The sequence below is a fragment of the Salvelinus sp. IW2-2015 genome, linkage group LG4q.1:29 (assembly GCF_002910315.2).
Source record: "Salvelinus sp. IW2-2015 linkage group LG4q.1:29, ASM291031v2, whole genome shotgun sequence".
Classification (NCBI taxonomy): domain Eukaryota; kingdom Metazoa; phylum Chordata; class Actinopteri; order Salmoniformes; family Salmonidae; genus Salvelinus; species Salvelinus sp. IW2-2015.
In genome coordinates this window covers 80,794,382-80,812,308 of record NC_036842.1, presented here as the reverse complement: position 1 = coordinate 80,812,308, position 17,927 = coordinate 80,794,382, and the positions used below count along the sequence as shown (strand labels likewise).

Genomic DNA, 17,927 nt, shown 5'->3' with positions numbered 1-17,927 from the left:
TGGTATGGCAACTGCTTGGCATCTAAGGCGCTACAGAGGGTAGTGCGTATGGCCCAGTACATCACTGGGGCCAAGTTTCCTGACATCCAGGACCTATATACTAGGCAGTGTCAGAGGAAGGCCCAAAAAATTGTCAAAGACTACAGTCACCCAAGTCATAGACTGTTCTCTCTGCTACTGCATGGCAAGTGGTACCGGAGCACAAAGTCTATGACCAAAAGGCTCCTTAACAGCTTCTACCCCCAAACCAAAAGACTGCTGAACAACTAATCAAATGGGCACCCGGACTATTTACATTGATGCCCCCCCCCCCCCCCCCCYCTTTGTTTTTACACTGCTGCTACTCACTGTTTATCTATGCATAGTCACTTTACAAATTACCTCGACTAACCTGTACCCCCGCACAATAACAAGGCTATATACAGGGGGTACCGGTACCTTGTTATTGTAATCTAAATATCTTGTAAAACATACATACATATATATTTTTTTACTTTAGTTAATTTAGTAAATATTATCTTAACTCTATTTCTTGAACTGCATTGTTGGTTAAGGGCTTGTAAGTAAGCATTTCACGGTAAGGTCTACTACACCTGTTGTATTCGGCGCATGTGACAAATAAAATTTGTTTTGATTTGTTTCGCTAATTCAATGCGTGAGTTGTTATTTTCCAGCAGCAGATAACTTGAACTTTTTCTACCTCCACTCAGCATGTCTGAGTGTCTCTGTGTGCTCCATACACTATATACCGGTCCTCCAGGAGAATATAGGAAAACAATGGCTGTAAAGGACTTAGGCCTCTATGTGTGCATTTAGATGCGTATCAGGGGTGCAGCGAGGGCTCAAATCAATACAAAAAGGTGGAAGAGCTGTATGATTGGAGGTCAAAATGAAGACATGGTCTACTTTGCAGTGACAACACATGGTCATCTTGCCACTGCCTCTGCAAAATGTACGCCACAGAAAGTCACAGTTCAAAGTCTCCTATGTGTGTCACAAATTCGAATGAAGGCAAACGAATGAAGATATTATGCGGTATCACATCACAAAATGTATAACATCACACCACCACTAGAGGTCGCTCACTGACTGATCCAAATGAACTCRGCTCATCGCTCTACGTTCTGTGGACATGCAAATCAACTGGGGCCTCAAAGGTCTTCTAATTTTAGGCTTGATACACTACATGACCAAAAGTATGTGGACACCTGCTCGTCAAACATCTCATTCCAAAATCATGGGCATTAATATGGAGTTCGTCCCCCCTTTACTGCTATAACAGCCTCCACTCTTCTGGGAAGGCTTTCCACTAGATGTTGGAACAATGGGATTCCATTCAGCCACAAGCGCATTCGTGAGATCGGGCACTGATCWTGGGCGATTAGGCCTGGCTCGCAGTCGGCATTCCAATTCATCCCAAAGGTGTTCGGTGGGGTTGAGGTCAGGGCTCTGTGCAGGCCAGTCAAGTTCTTCCACATCGATCTCGAAAAATCATTTCTGTATGGACCTCGCTTTGTGCACGGGGGCATTGTCATGCTGAAACAGGAAAGGGCCTTCTCCAAACTGTTGCCACGAAGTTGGAAGCACAGAATCATCTAGAATGTCATTGTATGCTGTAGCGTTAAGATTTCCCTTCACTGGAACTAAGGGGCCTAGTCCGAAACCATGAAAAATATTACCAGACCATTATTCCTCCTCTACCAAACTTTACAGTTGGCACTATGCATTGGGGCAGGTAGCGTTCTCCTGGCATCCGGCAAACCCAGATTAGTTCGTCGGACTGCCAGATGGTGAAGCGTGATTCATCACTCCAGAGAACGCGTTTCTGCTGCTCCACAGTCAAATAGCGGCGAGCTTTACACCCCTCCAGCCGACGCTTGGCATTGCCCATGATGATCTTAGGCTTGTGTGCGGCTGCTTGGCCATGGAAACCCATTTCATGAAGCTTCGGACAAACAGTTATTGTGCTGACGTTGCTTTGGAGCGCTGTGCACTTTAGCACTTGGCAGTCCCGTTCTGTGAGCTTGTGTGGCCACCACTTCGCAGCTAAGMCATTGTTGCTCCTAGATGCTTCCACTTCACAACAACAGCACTTACAGTTCACTGTGGMAGCTCTAGCAGGGCCAAAATTTGATGAACTGACTTGTTGGAAAGGTGGCATCCAATGACGGTGCCACATTGAAAGACACAGAGATATTCAGTAAGGCCATTCTACTGCCAATGTTTGTTTATGGAGATTGCATCGCTGTGTGCTCAATTGTATACCTCTGTCAGCAACAGGTGTGGCTGAAATAGCCGAATCCACTAMTTTTAAGGGGTGTCCACTTACTTTTATATATATAGTGTATCAGCATTTGCTGTTGTAGTCTAGGCCTTTCTGGCTTATCAAAGAACTCATTAGAGGGGGTTCTTTGTCTTGGGATGGAACCCATAGGGAGGATGGATGGTGGGCAGGGAGCAGGAACTCTAGCTAACCTGTCAGGGAGCAGCAGGACTCTCCTAGCCTATAATCTGCTGCCGCCAATTAAAAGGATAAAACCCTAGGTCTGCAGAAGTTGGTCTGATAACGACACCGTGAACTGAAGAGCTGCTAGTACTACGGTACAAAGAGTGCTAATAAGCCTTCCACACCGAGACTTCCTTTATTGCTCATACTTTCTTATCATCCAGTTTATTGTTGTCGTCCCCCAACAATTGCCTGTTGCCGACCCCTGACCTACACATTCCTCTTATTAATCACATGTCAATCTTACATCTACAATTAGGCTACACCTGTGTAAGCCTGTGTGAAAATCAATAACAGAGAAAGAGAGAGGCCGAGAACAGGAAGAGTGTTGAAAATGTACCGGTGGAGAAGCCAGTCTTCTTGTGACACTTGGTGAACTCGATGTTAAAGTAGGTGACCAGGGCATGGATGTAGTCGTTCCTCTGGATCTGAAGGCAGAAGGCTGAGGTGAAGGACAAGTCCTCAGTCTTCACTGTATAGATGTCCACCTCCTGTTGAAGAGGGACAACAACCACACTTCCCTGTTACATCTACAGCTAGCAGTGTTAATGCTAATCACATGCATAATCCATAGTGATTGGGGTTCTATTCACACCATTCACTGCCAGCACAGTGGTTTCTCCATTGTGTATGTACATGTAGGCCTAACTCTTCCTCTGTTGTCCTACAAGTCTTAAGTCTTGTAAGGAGCAGGTCACATGCATATCTTATATGTGAGTCATATGATCTATGTGGCAGTGCCCCTGGGCATTGTGTCCTGTATTATCCCTGAGCCTCTTGTTCTCTCTGTCAGAGCTGAAGCCTCTGCTCTCTGCTACTCTGCTCCAACMTCTCCCTTTGGGTTCAAGGGCCACAGAGCTGAAACCAAACCCCACTAATCTCCCCTCACCCCAGAGGGACCAGCCCAGAAACCCCCACTAAAGGTGGATGAACGAGGAGGAGAAGATGGGGTCATTTGTCTGGAGAACCAAGGCAGTAACTATTGTTAAGTTTGTATTGTGCTCACATCCTGCTCCTTTATAGACCTCCTACAGTATGATTCATATCCCATATTTTAAAAGGGTATCTACTGCCTTGTGATTCTGCAGTGRGAGAGGAGAGAGAGAGGAGAGCATATGGTTGTGAAACACAGCTTTCTGCTCCRGTGAGGCCCACATTTCATCTTTCACTCAAATGTCAACACACCAGCGGTTCCCAAATCACGTTAGCGTTTGATTACAGAGAAATCAGGAGCGTCCTCCCATCTGAATCCGTTGCTGCTAGGTAAGCAGACAGATGGTTTAGAGCTCAGATAATGTGTTGTTATGCAGTACCCTATAGTATTCACTGCGGGGGGCAACTGGCTCTGTTTCCAAAGTGACACATTTGCAGTGGAAAAATAAAATGTTTATGTATCGGGCGATCAGCAGTTAAAACAGCATAATTCAAAGTCAACGTCCCCAGCTATCTTTCTCAAACAACTCCCAGCTTTCGTAAGCGTAACAACTGTTTACTTTGGTTATGCGCCACAAACTCCTTAAAGTCATATTTCATAGTGCAGGACGACAATTCCTTTTCGGCGCCCTCTCACTCACAGTAAAGGAAACATTTTGAACACGAGGAACTTGTTTGATCCCTTTAACATCCTAAGCTCCTTTGCGCACTGTCTGTGTACAATATTAATTAACGGACTCATCCTATAATCCATCCAGAGACATGCAACACCTTGTGGCATGTCATTTTCTGGGTTGTCAGGTTTAATCTTGCCAGGCGTGAGTGAAAAGAAGGCGCCAGTACCAAAATCTTGAAGATAAAACACTGACTTTTCAAAGATTATTTCCCTGCTTGTTATTATTACAGACAAAAGGCTTTAGAAAAAAACTACATAAACACATGCACTTAGAAATGGCAATCCAATCAATAATCCAGGTAAACAAGACAACCAATAATCTAGGTAAACAAGACAATCAATAATCTAGGTAAACAAGACAACCAATAATCTAGGTAAACAAGACAAGCAATAATCTAGGTAAACAAGACAACCAATAATCTAGGTAAACAAGACAATCAATAATCTAGGTAAACAAGACAACCAATAATCTAGGTAAACAAGACAACCAATAATCTAGGTAAACAAGACAATCAATAATCTAGGTAAACAAGACAATCAATAATCTAGGTAAACAAGAATCAATAATCTAGGTAAACAAGACAATCAGACAATCAGCAGTCTAGACATTGGAATTAACATGCATGGCACAATCTGTAGCTAGTAGTGAAGGACAGAGAAAGCATGGCCAGAAGGCTGGAATTGGAGGATCACATTAGGGTGAAATATTGTCCATTTACAGCTGAGGACATACGCCACTAGATTGTGATATGTATGTGGATGATTTACAGTCTCTTTACTGTAACGTATGGCCTCTTTCCTGATTTTGAATTAGGTTAAACAGTTTAAAAAGTCTTGATTCCTACAGTGTGTTTTCAACAATGCCAAGTTACGTTGAGGCACGTGGATGAGAAGTACACACCTCAGCAGTCCAAAACCTGAAGCTTAGCAGCTGTGTTCACTATTCTAATGAACAGATCAAGATATCGCCCGGTGGCCCATTATACTAATAACACTAACACTGGGTATGTAAATCCTACACTGCATTAGCCTAGAGGTTTTTGTTTACTTTAATATTTCAACTATTTWAAAAAACAAGCACACATAAAACTTGAAAAAGCCATAGGTACACATGAGTAAAATCATGGAGGATAACACAATAAAGGGATTGTGGTCCTCTTGAAACACGGATGAAAATAGTATGGCAGTGAGATAATAAAACAGAAAAACAAAGAAGAAGAACATCTATCTCATCATTGCAGTTACATTGTAGGGTACAATGAAACGGGCACAGAAGACAAACGTTTAAAACTTCGCAGAGAGGGTGTCGTTTTTTACGGGCAGGGACAACGCTGACGCAATGCTTTGTGATTCAACAGTGGGCTTTCACACTGCTGGTTCTCCACAAATACAAATACAAAAAATAACTACCCACACATACAGTCACACACAGAGACATACAATAGTTCTACACACATCCACACATGTGAAATGAAGACAAAGCGGACCTTGATCAGGAAGGAGTTGGTGACCATCTGTTTGGGGTCAACTATGTCCACCAGGGGCTCCTTCATGGCCACGTTACGGATGCAGGTCATGTCAAAGCCATACACGTTCTCCCACCCTGTGGATGCACAGCGCATTATGGAACACCTTTGTGGAAGAAGGGCAATTAAATAAATCAGTCTTAGAGAGGGAGGAATACATAGTGTGTGTCCAAAATGGCACCCTACTCCCTATGTAGTTGACCAAGGCCCAAGATACCTGGTCAAAAGTAGTGGACTAAATAGGGAATTGGGGGCCACTTCAGACTCAGTGTCGGCTAACCATCACTGTAGTGCAGTGCACCGCAGTAAACAGAGAGATTGCCTAATCGCTCCTCTCCTCAGGCTAACTCATCATGTATTAAGCATGGCTACAGTACTTAAGATAGTGTGTTTAAGATCCAGTCCATTTAAAAAAAAAAAAATGGAGGCCTCTTACACTTCAATATTGTGAAAATCCTGGCGAAATGCATTGCACATAGAATAAAAAAGGTTTTACCAGATACTGTTCATCCTGATCAGACAGGTTTTTTTACAAGGACGATATATTGGAGATAATATGCGACAATTACTTGAAACAATTGAACACTATGAAACGCCAACAATACCAGGCCTGGTCTTCATAGCAGATTTTGAAAATGCGTTTGACAAAGTACAACTAGAGTATATATATATAAATGCCTGGACTACTTTAATTTCGGTGAATCTCTTATACAATGAGTAAAAGTTATGTACAGCAATGCCAGGTGTAAAATAGTAAATAATGGTTACTTCTCAGAAAGTCTTGAGCTGTTAAGAGGAGCAAAACAAGGCTATCTGTTGTCTCCATATCTATTTATTGCCATTGAAATGCTAGCTATTAAAATTAGATCCAACAAGAACGTCAAGGGGTTAGAAATCCAGGGGATAAAAACAAAAGTGTCAATGTATTGCAATGAATAAAGTATTTTATTGAGTCCGCAATCTGTATCCCTGCAGTCTCAATGAAGATCTTGATCACTTTTCTAGCCTCTCTCGACTAAAACCTAATTTTGTGTACCATATTACGTATTGTAGTTTACCAATAACATTGGTGGATGGTGGTGGTGAAGTAGACATACTTGGTATTCATATCTCAGATAAGATGCTGCAACCATGGAGAGGTATGTACAGTGCATTCGGAAAGTATTCAGACCCCCTTGACTTTTTCCACATTTTGTTACGTTGGACTTATTCTAAAATGTATTAAATACATTTCCCCCTTAATCTACACACAATACCCCATAATGACAAAGCACAGTTTTTTTGCAAATGTATTAAATATACAAAACAGAAATATCACATTTCAGTCAGACCCTTTACTCAGTGCATAGTTGAAGTACCTTTGGCAGTGATGACAGCCCCGAGTGTTCTTGGGTATGACGCTACAAGCTTGGCACACCTGTATTTGGGGAGTTTCTCCCATTATTCTCTGCAGATCCTCTCAAGCTCTGTCAGGTTGGATGGGGAGCGTCGCTGCACAGCTATTTTCAGGTCTCTCAAGGGGTGTTCGATCGGGTTCAAGTCCGGGCTCTGGCTGGGCCACTCAAGAACATTGAGAGACTTGTCCTGAAGCCACACCAGCCGTGTCTTAGCTGTGTGCTTAGGGGCTTTGTCCTGTTGGAAGGTGAACCTTTGCCCCAGTCAGGTCCTGAGCGCTCTGGAGCAGGTTTTCATCAATGATCTCTCTGTACTTTGCTCATTTCACCTTTCCCTCGATCCTGACTTGTCTCCCAGTCTCTGCCACTGAAAAACATCTTGTTTCTAATGGTCTGAGTCCTTATGTGCCTTTTGGCAAATTCTAAGCGGACTGTCATGTGCCTTTTACTGAGGAGTGGCTTTCGTCTGGCCACTCTACCATAAAGGCCTGATTGGTGGAGTGCTGCAGAGATGGTTGTCCTTCTGGAAGGTTATCCCATCTCCACAGAGGAACTCTAGAGCTGTCAGAGTGACACACGGGTTCTTGGTCACCTTCCTGACCAAGGCCCTTCTCCCCCAGTTTGCTCAGTTTGGCCGGGCGGCCAGCCCTAGCAAGATCCTTGGTGGTTACAAACTTCTTCCATTTAAGAATGATGGAGGCCACTGTGTTCTTGGGGACCTTCAATGCTGCAGAAATGTTTTGGTACCCTTCCCCAGATCCGTGCCTTGAGATAATCCTGTCTCAGAGCTCTACGGACAATTACTTTGACCTCATGGCTTGGTTTTTGCACTGACATGCAGTCAACTGTGGGACCTTATATAGACAGTTGTGTGCCTTTCCAAATCATGTTCAATCAATTGAATTTACCACAGGTGGACTCCAATGAAGTTGTAGAAACATCTCAAGGATGATCAATGGAAACAGGATGAACCTGAGCTCACTTTCGAGTCTCATAGCAAAGGGTCTGAATACTTATGTAAATGTGATATTTCAGTTTTTGCTTTGTCATTATGGGGTATTGTGTGTAGATTAATGAGTGAAAATAACTATTTAATCCATTTTAGAATAAGGTTGTAATGTAACTGTCACACCCTGACCATAGAGAGCTGTTTATTCTCTATGTTGGTTAGGTCGGGATGTAATTAAGGGTGGGTTATCTAGGGGAATTGTATGTCCATGTTGGCCTGGTGTGGTTCCCAAACAGAGGCAGCTGTTTATCATTGTCTCTGATTGGGGATCATATTTAGGTAGCCATTTCCCCATTGTGCTTTGTGGGATCTTGTCTATGTATAGTTGCCTGCAAGCATTATATTTAGCTTCACGTTTCGTTTGTTCGCTTTATTGTTTTGTTCTTTGAGTTCTCTCTTCCTATTAAAAGGGATGGAAACATATCACGCTGCATCTTGGTCCAATCATTATGATGATCGTGACAGTAACAAAACGTGGAAAAAGTCAAGAGKTCTGAATACTTTGAATGCACTGTACATGTCTATTTATGAGAAAAAATCACATTGATTAACTCTTTGTTCCTATCACAGTTTACTTACTGATGGTGTTGCCTACTCCAGACGACTCGTTTTTAGCCAAAAATATTTCACTTTATTTGGAATGCTAAGCCAGACAAAATTATACGTCCCTATTTATATAATGAATATGAGTTTGGGAGGCTAAAATKTATAAATATTAAAGCATTAAATCTATCACTAAAAGCTTCACTCATACATAAGTTATACTAAAACCCAAACTGGTTCTCCGGTAAATTATTAAGAAGGCAAAAGTTGGAACAAAGAATGAGCTTTTATACGTATTACCACTTCTCATTTCCGACAAATTGAAAATTAAACTCTTAAACAAGCCAAACAAAGCTGGTTACAATTTCAATTTTATCCTCCAGAAAAGAAAGAACAAATATTAYAACAATTATTATGGTTAAACTCAAATATAGTGATTGATTAAAAAAACTTTATGGAAAAAAAGTGTTTAAATTCTATTATATTTATTAATGATTAACTATGAATAGAAATGGTGGAGTTATATTACATTTGCAGCTATCAAAAATAAATGGGAATGTCTGCTCAATCCAAATGTACAACCAACTGATTGCATCATTACCGCAAAAATGGAGGGTGGAAGGGGGAGAAGACCTGTTTGTCTGCCATATATTAAAGATACGAATTGGCTGAAAAGGATTGGCATAAATAGACAAATATACCAGTTTCATTTGAGGATTTATCATTTTATTTTTTTACAGCGGCGCCATACAGGTTGCAATATAAATGGGCAGAGATGTTCGATGTACCGATCCCATGGCATATGAACTGATACAAAAAAAACAATACTTGATTCAACACTTCAAATTGTTCCAGTTGAATTATTAAATGAAATTGTTGCCACCAACAGAATGCTATATATATGGGGCATACAACAATCTCAGCTCTGTATATTTTGAGGGTGGGATGGGCTGAGAGTTGCTGAGGGGTGAGATTAAGAGCTTATGTTTGGTAATGTGTTATTGTTATGTGATTGTTGTATATAAAATGTACATGTAAAGTGGGATATGTAAAATGTATGTATATGTAGCATAAAAGATGTAAAAACAAAATAAGAGATTTGTGTAATCCGAAGAGGGGGCGTGGTGGATGGGTTAATAAAAAAAAGTATTATAATCATTTTTAAAAAGATAGTGTGTAAGCATCTTTATGTGTCCCTTTGAAGTGGAAACACTTAAGCGTGACAACAGGAGGAGGGAATAATGAGCAGGTCGCACCTCAGCTGTGCTTTATCAGGCCCTAAAACTGAAGTACTCCTGGGTAATATTCCAGCAAATGTAAGAACACAGATTGAAACAGGGAGTGACTATCTGACTTTGTCCAATAAGAAATGCTAATTTCCTTTTTCCGTTTCAAAATGCTTTGCTATGATATGCCATAATGAATACGACCCTGTTCTCATGATGGCAGAACATTATTTTTAGCACACCAAGTGATCAGGTATGTCATCCTTTCCCAAAAGACATCTGTCTGTTGGAACCAGACTGGGCCAAATATGGACACTGTCCCCCACTCGTCCTCTACCTCCTATCTCTGCTTTCACTAAAACCTCTCACTGCACATGGCTGAGAAAGAGGAACAGCACTGGCTGGACTTCTCCTCAGCACTCAGTCATGTGGTCTGGGTTTCTGTAAGCCAAAGGAACTCGCTGTCTCAGAGTATTGTGTTGGTGTGGAATTCCCTATTGTTGGTGTATGTGTGTGTGTAGGTATGTGGAGTGGGTGTGTGTGGTGGTATGAGGCATTGTTCTGCTTCATGTTTTCTGTTCGACTGTCATGGCTCTGGTCTCTGTGCTGAGATGAACAATTCCACCAAATCCACCAGGAGAGCTTTGTGTGGGCTAGCACTGAGATGGAGAGGCTTGTTGACTTGAATATTGTATCGATCATCACTTATGCCTTTGAAAAGTTCAAATGTATGACCAACACTAATGTGTGTGCCTGCCGTGTGTGTGTGTGTGCCTGCCGTGTGTGTGTGTGTGTGTGTCTGCGTACAGTATATATTGTGTATGTTTAAGTGTGTGTCTTTGGTGCGTGTGCTGCTGTGGTTGTTCGACATTCACGGTTGATTAGCAAAGCAGAAATATAAGGCAGGTAAGACCCACCATGGGAATAGAGAGCGAGTCAGGGGCAGAGGGACTTATGTGAGGGCACAGGGCCAAGTAAACATACACACTCACAGTGGATTTTGAAGTCCTTGTACTGCCTGTCCTCGATGGCCACCACATACAGTGCAGCTCGGTCTGGAAACATCAGACCGCCGGGTTTCTGTTTAAAATTTGGGGAGAAAAAAAGTACCTGCAATCAATCCTGCATAGAAGTACATCTCATTTCTCAGCTGTGCTGCATGTGAGAAGCAAACACCAGGCCAGGTTATGGTTTTTATCCCTGGGTAAGTCAGTGAGGTTAGAGCATTCGTCATGCTGCTAGCATGTCTGGTCAGTGCATGTGCACACACACACCTACCAGCCACTTGTCCCTTGCAAAGATGACGGTATTGAGCATGGACTCGTAGAAGAGACAGTAGCCCATCCACTCTGAGATGATGATGTCAACCTTCTCTACTGGCAGCTCCACTTCCTCCACCTTGCCCCTGAAGATGGTGATAACTGCAAGACATACCATTACACACCATTAACATGGAGTAAATCACATGAGGTATCTGTGAAGATAACATAGGAGCAGTGGAGTAAAGAACTTAAGAAAAAATACTTTAAAGTACTACTACTTAAGTCGTTTTTACTTTTACTTCACTACATTCCTAATAAAAATAATGTACTTTTTACTCCATACATTTTCCATGACACCCAAAGGTACTCGTAACATTTTGAATGCTTAGCAGGACAGGAAAATGGTCCAATTCACACACTTATCAAGAGWACATCCCTGGTCATCTCTACTGCCTCTGATCTGGCAGACTCACTAAACGCAAATTGTTGTTTGACTGTGCCCCTGGCTATCCGTAAACAAGAAAACGGTGCCGTCTGGTTTGCTTAATATAAGGAATTTKAAATAAGTATATTTAACAATTACATTTACTTTTGATACTTTTAGACTTTTACTCAAGTAGTATTTTACTGGGTGACTTTCATTTTCTATTAATGGTATCTTAACTTTTACTCAACTATGACATTCGCTTACCACTTAATATTATCACTTAAGCTCTGCTTCTAATAACACAATCTGCAAATGATGCTAGCCTTGAACCATGGCAAGAATTCAATTAGCTGAAGTGTTTTTTTGTAATAGCGTAATTCTCTGTCGTACATAAAGTGCATTCGGAAAGTATTGAGAACACTTAACTTTTTCAACATTTTGTTACGTTACAGCCTAATTATAAAATGGCTTCAATAAAATAAAATAAAACTCAAATGTATAAAAAAMTTATTTAAAAAAAAAGGTATTTACATAAGTATTCAGACCCTTTGCTATGAGACTCGAAATTGAGCTCAGCTGCATCCTGTTTCCATTGATCATCCTTGAGATGTTTCTACAACTTGGAGTCCAMCTGTGGTAAATTCAATTGATTGGACATGACTTGGAAAGGCACACCTCTGTCTATATAAGGTCCCACAGTTGACAGTGCATGTCAGAGCAAAAACCAAGCCATGGGGTTGAAGGAATTGTCTGTAGAGCTCCGACAAAGAATTGTGTCGAGGCACAGATCTAGGGAAGGGTAGAAAAAAATGGCTGCAGCATTGAAGGTCCCCAAGAACACAGTGGCATTAATGACAGCTTTGCACACTCTTGGCATTCTCTCAACCAGCTTCATGAATGCATTTCAATTAACAGGTGTGCCTTGTTAAAAGTTCATTTGTGGAATTTCTTTCCTTCTTAATGCGTTTGAGCTAATCAGTTGTGTTGTGACAAGGTAGGGGAGGTATACAGATGATAACCCTATTTGGTAAAATACCAAGTCCATATTAAATGGCAAGAACAGCTCAAATAAGCAAAGAGAAATGACAGTCCATCATTACTTTAAGACATGAAGGTCAGTCAATACGGAACATTTCAAGAACTTTGAAAGTTTCTTAMAGTGCAGTCATAAAAACCATCAAGCGCTATGATGAAACTGGCTTTCATGAGGACCGCTACAGGAATGGAAGACCCAGAGTTACCTCTGCTGCAGAGGACAAGTTCATTAGAGTTACCAGCCTCAGAAATTGCAGCCCAAATAAATGGTTCACAGAGTTCAAGTAACAGACACATCAACATCAACTGTTCAGAGGAGACTGCGTGAAATCAGGCCTTCATGGTCAAATTGCTTCAAAGAAACCACTACTACAGGACACCAATAAGAAGAGACTTGGGCCAAGAAACATGAGCAATGGACATTAGACCAGTGGAMATTTGTCCTTTGGTCTGATGAGTCCAAATTTGAGATTTTTGGTCCCAACCGGCGTCTTTGTGAGACGTGGTGTGGGTGAACGGAAGATCTCAGCATGTGTATTTCCCACCGTAAAACATGAAGTAGGAGGTGTTATGGTGTGGGGGTGTTTTGCTGGTGACACTGTCTGTGATTTATTTAGAATTCAAGGAACACTTAACTTCTCTAGGATAGGGGGCAGCATTTTCACGTTTGGATRAAAAGCATACCCAAATTCAACTGCCAGCTATTCATCCCCAGAAGATAAGATATGCATATTATTAGTAGATTTGGRTAGAAAARTTTCTAAAACTGTTTGAATCATGTCTGTGAGTATAACAGAACTTATTTAGCAGGCGAAACCCCGAGGACAAATATTWATTTTTTTGAAGTCACTCTCTTTTCAATGGATTTTCATTGGGAATCCAGATTTCTAATTGACCTTCTTGCAGTCCTYGCTTCCACTGGATGTCAACAGTCTTGAAAAATTGGTTGAGGTTATTCCTTTGTGTCATGAAGAAGTATGGCCATCTTGAACGAGGGTCACTCGAAGTGTCCTGTTAGTTAGAGGCGCGTGACCAGAAAGCTAGCTACAGTTTGTTTTAATCCTGTATTGAACACAGATCATCTCGTCTTAAATTTTATCGATTATTTACGTAAAAGAATACCTAAAGTTGTATTACAAAAGTAGTTTGAAATGTTTTGGCAAAGTTTACAGGTAACCTTTGAGATATTTTGTAGCCACGTTTGAGCAAGTTGGAATCGGTGTTTTTCCGGATCAAACACGCCAAATAAATTGACATTTTGGATATATATATCGACGGAATTAATCGAACAAAAGGACCATTTGTGATGTTTATGGGACATATTGGAGTGCCAACAGCAGAAGCTCGTCAAAGGTAAGGCATGAATTATATTTTTATTTCTGCGTTTTGTGTTGCGCCTGCAGGGTTGAAATATACTTCTCTCTCTTTGTTTACAATGTTGCTATCCTCAGAAAATAGCATAGTTTGCTTTCGCCGAAAAGCCTATTTGAATTCTGACATGTTAGCTGGATTCACAACCAGTGTAGCTTTAATTTGGTATCTTTCATGTGTGATTTAATGAAAGTTTGATTTTTATAGTAATTTATTTATATTTGGTGCTCTGCATTTTCTCTGGCTTTTGGCAAAGTGAGACAGTAGCGTCCCGCCTAAACTCAGATTTTTGGATATAAATATGAACTTTACCGAACAAAACATACATGTATTGTGTAACATGAAGTCCTATGAGTGTCATCTGATGAAGATCATCAAAGGTTAGTGATTCATTTTATCTCTATTTCTGCTTTTTGTTACTCCTCTCTTTGGCTGGAAAAATGGCTGTCTTTTTCTGTGACTTGGCTCTGACCTAACATAATCGTTTGGTGTGCTTTCGTCGTAAAACCTTTTTGAAATCGGACACTGTGGCTGGATTTACAACAAGTGTATCTTTAAAAAATGGTGTAAAATACTTGTATGTTTGAGGAATTTAAATTATGTGATTTCTGTTGTTTTGAATTTGGCGCCCTGCAGTTTCACTGGCTGTTGACGAGGTGGGACGCTAGCGTCCCACATACCCTAGAGAAGTTTACACTCTTTTTTACCTTTATTTAACTAGGCAAGTCAGTTAAGAACAAATTCTTATTTTCAATGGCGGCCTAGGAACAGTGGGTTAACTGCCTTGTTCAGGGGCAGAACTGACAGATTTTTACCTTGTCGGCTCGGGAATTCGATCTTGCAACCTTTCGGTTACTAGTCCAACGCTCCAACCACTACCATACATGAATACATGATTCCATGTGTGTTATTTCATAGTTTTGATGTCTTCACTATTATTCTACAATGTAGAAAATAATAACAAACACTCTTGAATGAGTAGGTGTTGTAAAACTTTTGACCAGTTAGTGTATGTTAGGGATTTGGTCTTAAAAAGGAAAATTCCACTCAAAAACAAYGTTTTTGAATTTTTTTCATTCGTCCACTGCTGACACATGTCATCATGTCAGCATCTTACGATGCCAAGATGCCAAGATGCTACTGGCGGAATTACCGTTAGGCATTAGGGGCAATTGCCCCAGGCCTCACATCATCAAGGGGCCTCAAGAGCAGGGCATAAAAATATAATAATAAAACAATTATAATAATTGCCGCTCGAGGCATAATAAAAAACAAAAAAGTTAAATCCCCATCAAAATGTGTATGTTTAAGCTAGAGATATGTTTTTTGTTGTTGCATGGGCTGCGTTTCAATCCACCACATTTGTGATGTTGGCCTTGAGCATCTGCGGTGGAAGGTGGCAGAGCTATAGCAGTGTTTTTCAGACCAGGAGATATTTTGAAAATTGGTCTCGTCATCAAAATGTCTGTAGCGTCAGAACAGTTTGGCCTAGAAATGAATATGACTCCTCTATGGAGAGAGATGAGACTCACGAACACGATGGTGTTCTCCGCGACACGTCTGAAAGTAACCCGGYATCGGGTCAAAAAATTATGGAAGTAAATAGTGCATTTCTACAAAGGTATACAGGTAATTCCACTGTAAAACCTTTTTTTCCCAGAGCCTTTTTCTATGTCTCAGATATAGGACAGACGTTTCAAAACATACTTATTTCTTATTAAATGTTTTACTATCCGTTTTTTAACGTATGAATCTGTTATTCAATGCATTTCTATGGGCTAATAGTGGTAAGGCCAAATTCAATGTTTCACATTTTTTAAATATATTTTTTTATACCTACTGGGGTCCTAACATTCTAAATCAAATAGCTAAATCATCCTTTGTATGACCATCTTAAAACAATTACATATGTTAGCTTAGTAATTGTCCCACGTTGCCACTCCTCCAAAATCAGGTCACTGTCACCCTTCCCTTGAGGGGTCCGGAGAATTTGGTTCGCTGGCTCCCAGTGGCAAGATTTTGATTGAATGGTATATTTCAAGAACCCTCCCCACATACCCGTTGGTGCTACGAGTTATGTTCCTCACTGTTTTCAGACAGAGAGTTGTTCCATGTGCTAGTTTGCATATGCTATCAGACTCCTCTGATAATGGTTCCTCGGCGTACACATCACGGACAAACTGAAATGGTCCACCCACACAGACAGCGTGGTGAAGAAGGCGCAACAGCGCCTCTTCAACCTCAGGAGGCTTAAGAAATTTGGCTTGTCTCCAAAAACACTCAAACTTTTACAGATGCACAATCGAGAGCATCCTGTCGGGCTGTATCACAACTGCTCCGTCCACAACCGTAAGGCTCTCCAGAGGGTAGTGAGGTCTGCACAACGCATCACCGGGGGCAAACTACCTGCCCTTCAGGACACCTACACCACCCGATGTCACAGGAAGGCCAAAAAGATCATCAAGGACAACAACCACCCGAGCCACTGCCTGTTCAACCCGCTATCATCCAGAAGGCGAGGTCAGTACAGGTGCATCAAAGCTGGGACCGAGAGACTGAAAAACAGCTTCTATCTCAAGGCCATCAGACTGTTAAACAGYCATCACTAACATTGAGTGGCTGCTGCTAACATACTGACTCATCTCTAGCCACGTTAATAATTAAAAAATGGATGTAATAAATGTATCACTAGTCACTTTAAACAATGACACTTTATATATTGTTTACATACCCTACATTACTCATCTCATATGTATATACTGTACTCTATACCATCTACTGCATCTTGCCTATGCCGTTCGGCCATTGCTCATCCATATATTTATATGTATATATTCTTATTCATTCCTTTACACTTGTCTGTGAAAGGTAGTTGTTGTGAAATTGTTAGATTACTTGTTAGATATTACTGCATGGTCGGAACTAGAAGCACAAGCATTTCGCTACACTCGCATTAACATCTGCTAACCATGTGTATGTGACCAATAAAATTTGGTTTGATTTGATGGCACGGGGGGGCTGCTGTTTTATGGGCCCCCCAACAAACTTTGCTATTTTGTTTGTTTGTTTGCATTGTTTGTAACTTATTTCATACATAATATTGCTGCTACCGTCTCTTATGACCAAAAAGAGCTTCTGGACATCAGAACAGTGATTACTCACCTCGAACTGGATGAAGATTTTTCTTTAATGAGTCCGACGCAAAGGATATACTGCTTTGTCGAGACAAGGCCCAAATTCCCGTCATCCGCGTGAAGAAGACAGAGARAAAGGGGGAGGAGGGCGTGGTGTCTTGTAAGAATTTGCCAACGACTAGGTAAACCACCACTACCCTCCGTATTATTGGCCWACATGCAAACATTGGAAAACAAACTGGACAATCTACGATTAAGACTATCCTACCAACGGGACATTAAAAACTGTAATATCTTGTATTTCACCGAGACGTGGAAAAACACTGACACAGATAATATAGAGCTGGCGGGCTTCTCCGTTCATCGACAGGACAGGGTAGCTACGTCTGGTAAGATAATGGACGGGGTGTGTGTCTATTTGTCAATAACTGCTGGTGCGCGATGTCTAATATTAAAGAAGTCTCGAGGTATTGCTCGCCTAAGATAGTGTGATCTACAGCGTATCATGAGGGATTCTATCTACCAAGAGAGTTCTCATCTATATTATTCCTAGCCGTCTATTTACCACCACAAACCGATTCTGGCACTAAAACTGCACTCAACGAGCTGCATAAGGCCATAAGCAAACAAGAAAATGCTCATCTAGAAGCTGCGCTCCTAGTGGCCGGGGACTTTAATGCAGGCAAACCTAAATCTGTTTTACCTCATGTGCAACCAGAGGGGAAAAAAACAAAAAAAAACTCTACACCGCCTTTACTCCACACACAGAGATGCATACAAAGCTCTCCCTCGCCCTCCATTTGGTAAATCTGACCATAATTATATCCTCCTGATTCCTGCTTATAAACAAAAACTAAAGCAGGAAGTATCAGTGACTTGCTCAAT

At 41.2% G+C, this 17,927-nt stretch overlaps 1 protein-coding gene across 2 annotated transcripts in view; it reads right to left on the bottom strand.

Moving 5' to 3' along the window:
- The window catches only part of LOC111962606 (protein arginine N-methyltransferase 8-B), a 48,604-nt gene that overhangs the window by 10,107 nt on the left and 20,570 nt on the right, over positions 1-17,927 (bottom strand). For both annotated transcript variants that reach the window (XM_023985817.2, XM_023985816.3), the window contains exons 5-8: positions 11,092-11,234; positions 10,806-10,893; positions 5,603-5,718; positions 2,847-2,997 (exon numbers count right to left, since the gene is read on the bottom strand). In XM_023985817.2, coding sequence (XP_023841585.1) covers positions 2,847-2,997; positions 5,603-5,718; positions 10,806-10,893; positions 11,092-11,234 — 498 coding nt within the window. The remainder of the gene's footprint in view (positions 1-2,846; positions 2,998-5,602; positions 5,719-10,805; positions 10,894-11,091; positions 11,235-17,927) is intronic.